General features: G+C 34.0%; 1 protein-coding gene and 2 long non-coding RNA genes across 6 annotated transcripts in view; all 3 read right to left on the bottom strand.

Moving 5' to 3' along the window:
• The window catches only part of LOC110266153, a 2,952-nt gene extending 2,307 nt beyond the window's left edge, over positions 1 to 645 (bottom strand). Inside the window, exon 1 of the long non-coding RNA XR_002353147.1 lies at positions 3 to 645. This is a non-coding gene — a long non-coding RNA (uncharacterized LOC110266153). The remainder of the gene's footprint in view (positions 1 to 2) is intronic.
• The window catches only part of LOC110266154, a 14,191-nt gene that overhangs the window by 7,952 nt on the left and 4,274 nt on the right, over positions 1 to 1,965 (bottom strand). The window lies entirely within an intron of this gene.
• The window catches only part of LOC107612734 (membrane-anchored ubiquitin-fold protein 3), a 7,382-nt gene extending 5,417 nt beyond the window's left edge, over positions 1 to 1,965 (bottom strand). Inside the window, exons 1-3 of one of the 4 annotated variants that reach the window (XM_021110198.1) lie at positions 1,847 to 1,959; positions 1,712 to 1,732; positions 1,450 to 1,640 (exon numbers count right to left, since the gene is read on the bottom strand). In XM_021110198.1, coding sequence (XP_020965857.1) covers positions 1,450 to 1,579 — 130 coding nt within the window. In that variant the 5' untranslated portion in view covers positions 1,580 to 1,640; positions 1,712 to 1,732; positions 1,847 to 1,959. Of the gene's footprint in view, positions 1 to 1,449; positions 1,666 to 1,711; positions 1,733 to 1,846 lie in introns of those variants that run through there. The other 3 variants (XM_016314457.2, XM_021110197.1, XM_021110196.1) reach the window with 3 other exon arrangements.

Here is a 1,965-nt window from a genome sequence, read left to right as displayed (position 1 = left end):
ACAGGTCAAACGGCAGAACCTCCCACGCTTTGAAAACTCGTTGGATCTTACATTCAACGGGGACTTCCTACATTTCACCTTTCGGACATGATGGATTTTGAAAGGGGATGTTGATAGGAACCCCAAGCCTACTAAGGCAAAAAATTTCATCAAATTTTATGAAAGAATGGGAGTAGAAACAAGAAGAGGTTGTTATGCTAACTAGGTGAGAAAATTTGAATGGTCATTTATGCCCAATAGTAATATACATGCTGGAAGTTGAATTTCCATGCTGGATAATCTTACTTTACAAGCTTCTGAAGTTGAATTTCCCTGCTGGAATATTAGTTCCAATAGTAATATACAAAGATTTTTTTTTCTTTCTTCCCTTCTGTGAATAGGAGCTAGTTGTTATCAAGGTCAAAGAAAGAGATCAAATTATCAAAATCAAACGTAATACTTGTAAAGGAATAAGCAAAACAAAAGCTTTCTATTCATATGCAAGAAATTTGTGATGAAACATGCATCTTGCAATATCATGCATCACATAGGAATTGACATCCATATCCTAATTCCTAAATAGGTGTGAAGGTTGGTGTTGTTGCACCAACTAAGGCATGCATGATGAATGACTGTTGGGACTAAAACACTGCAAAAAAGAATGCATAAAAGTACTTTTTTGTTTATTTATTACATGAAAAACATCTTTTTTTTAAGAAAAAAAGATCTTTTAAAAAAAGATGTAAATTACAGCTTCTCAAAAAAGATCTTTTTTTTATTTTACTAGTGCTTTTACTTTTACTACTAGAAATTTGCCAAACACGTTAAAAAATAAAAAAAGATCTTTTTTCATTGAAAAAAGATCTTTTTTTAACAAAATAATGGCGCCCAAACATGCACGAAATCTATGCAGAAACACTTCCTCCTGGCTACTCAGAGTTTCGGCGAGGAAGGGCTTTGGGACCTTGAGGGAAAACAAAAGATCACCACCTCATTCTTTCCCTTTATATACATCGAATGATACCAGCCGAATCAAATTTTACTTGACAAAATAACTACAGAAGCCAAAGCTACAGAAGCCACAGAAGCCAAAGCTACCATAATTTAGCTTTAAGAAGAGACTTACAAATGCTGAATCCAACTGTAAACTCCCAAAAGGCCAAAATTAACTAATTACACAAGCCTGATATGCATATTTACATCACATGATCACACATAAAGTGACAAACTTATCAGAAACAATAAAACATAGTATCAAACATTAAAATTAGACACTATCAATGCATTCCCCTACTCATATGAATCAATAATCATGAACATACAGCAACTAATATAGCTCAAAAAGTGAAAAACGCAAAATCAAACACCCAAAAATTGACATAAACACTAAGCAACATCAAAACACCCAAAAATTAAAAAAAGGGCATAATTCAGGGGGGAAAAGTAAACAAGTGATGATGAAGTTAGAACCTTTTGGCCAATCTGAGACAACCCTTTGTTTAAGAACATCAACTGTGGCTGCTGAAGAGTACCTGAATGGCCCCATATCAGACCCATCGTACAATCTGAACTTTATGTCCACCAACTCCTCTTCCGGCATTTCACTTCAATTTCAATTTCTTCTTCTTCACTATTCACTTTTCTTCTCCAAACCCAAGTTCCTAAAAATTTTCAATTGAAGTGGATCTGTAATTTTGTAATCATAATCATACACACACAGAGAAAATCTTACCCGAAGATTTGAACTTTGATTCTGATTTACCAAAAACAACAGAAGAACTGAGAACTAAGAAGACCCAAAAGTTAAAAAAGAATAAAAATTATGAAAAAAAAAAAAGGAAATAAAAATCTGGAATTTGTAAAGTGCCTTCGTGGATGAGTGATTCTCTCAGAGGAAGACTTGTTTGACTTCTCTGATTTGGGAGCGAAGCGAAAATGCTCTTCTTCTTCCTCTTCCCTTTTCTTCTTCGATAGTGTTTTTGTTGT

The sequence above is a fragment of the Arachis ipaensis genome, chromosome B08 (assembly GCF_000816755.2).
Source record: "Arachis ipaensis cultivar K30076 chromosome B08, Araip1.1, whole genome shotgun sequence".
NCBI classification, from domain to species: domain Eukaryota; kingdom Viridiplantae; phylum Streptophyta; class Magnoliopsida; order Fabales; family Fabaceae; genus Arachis; species Arachis ipaensis.
Note: the sequence above shows the minus strand (reverse complement) of the source record. Positions and strands in the feature narration are given on the sequence as shown.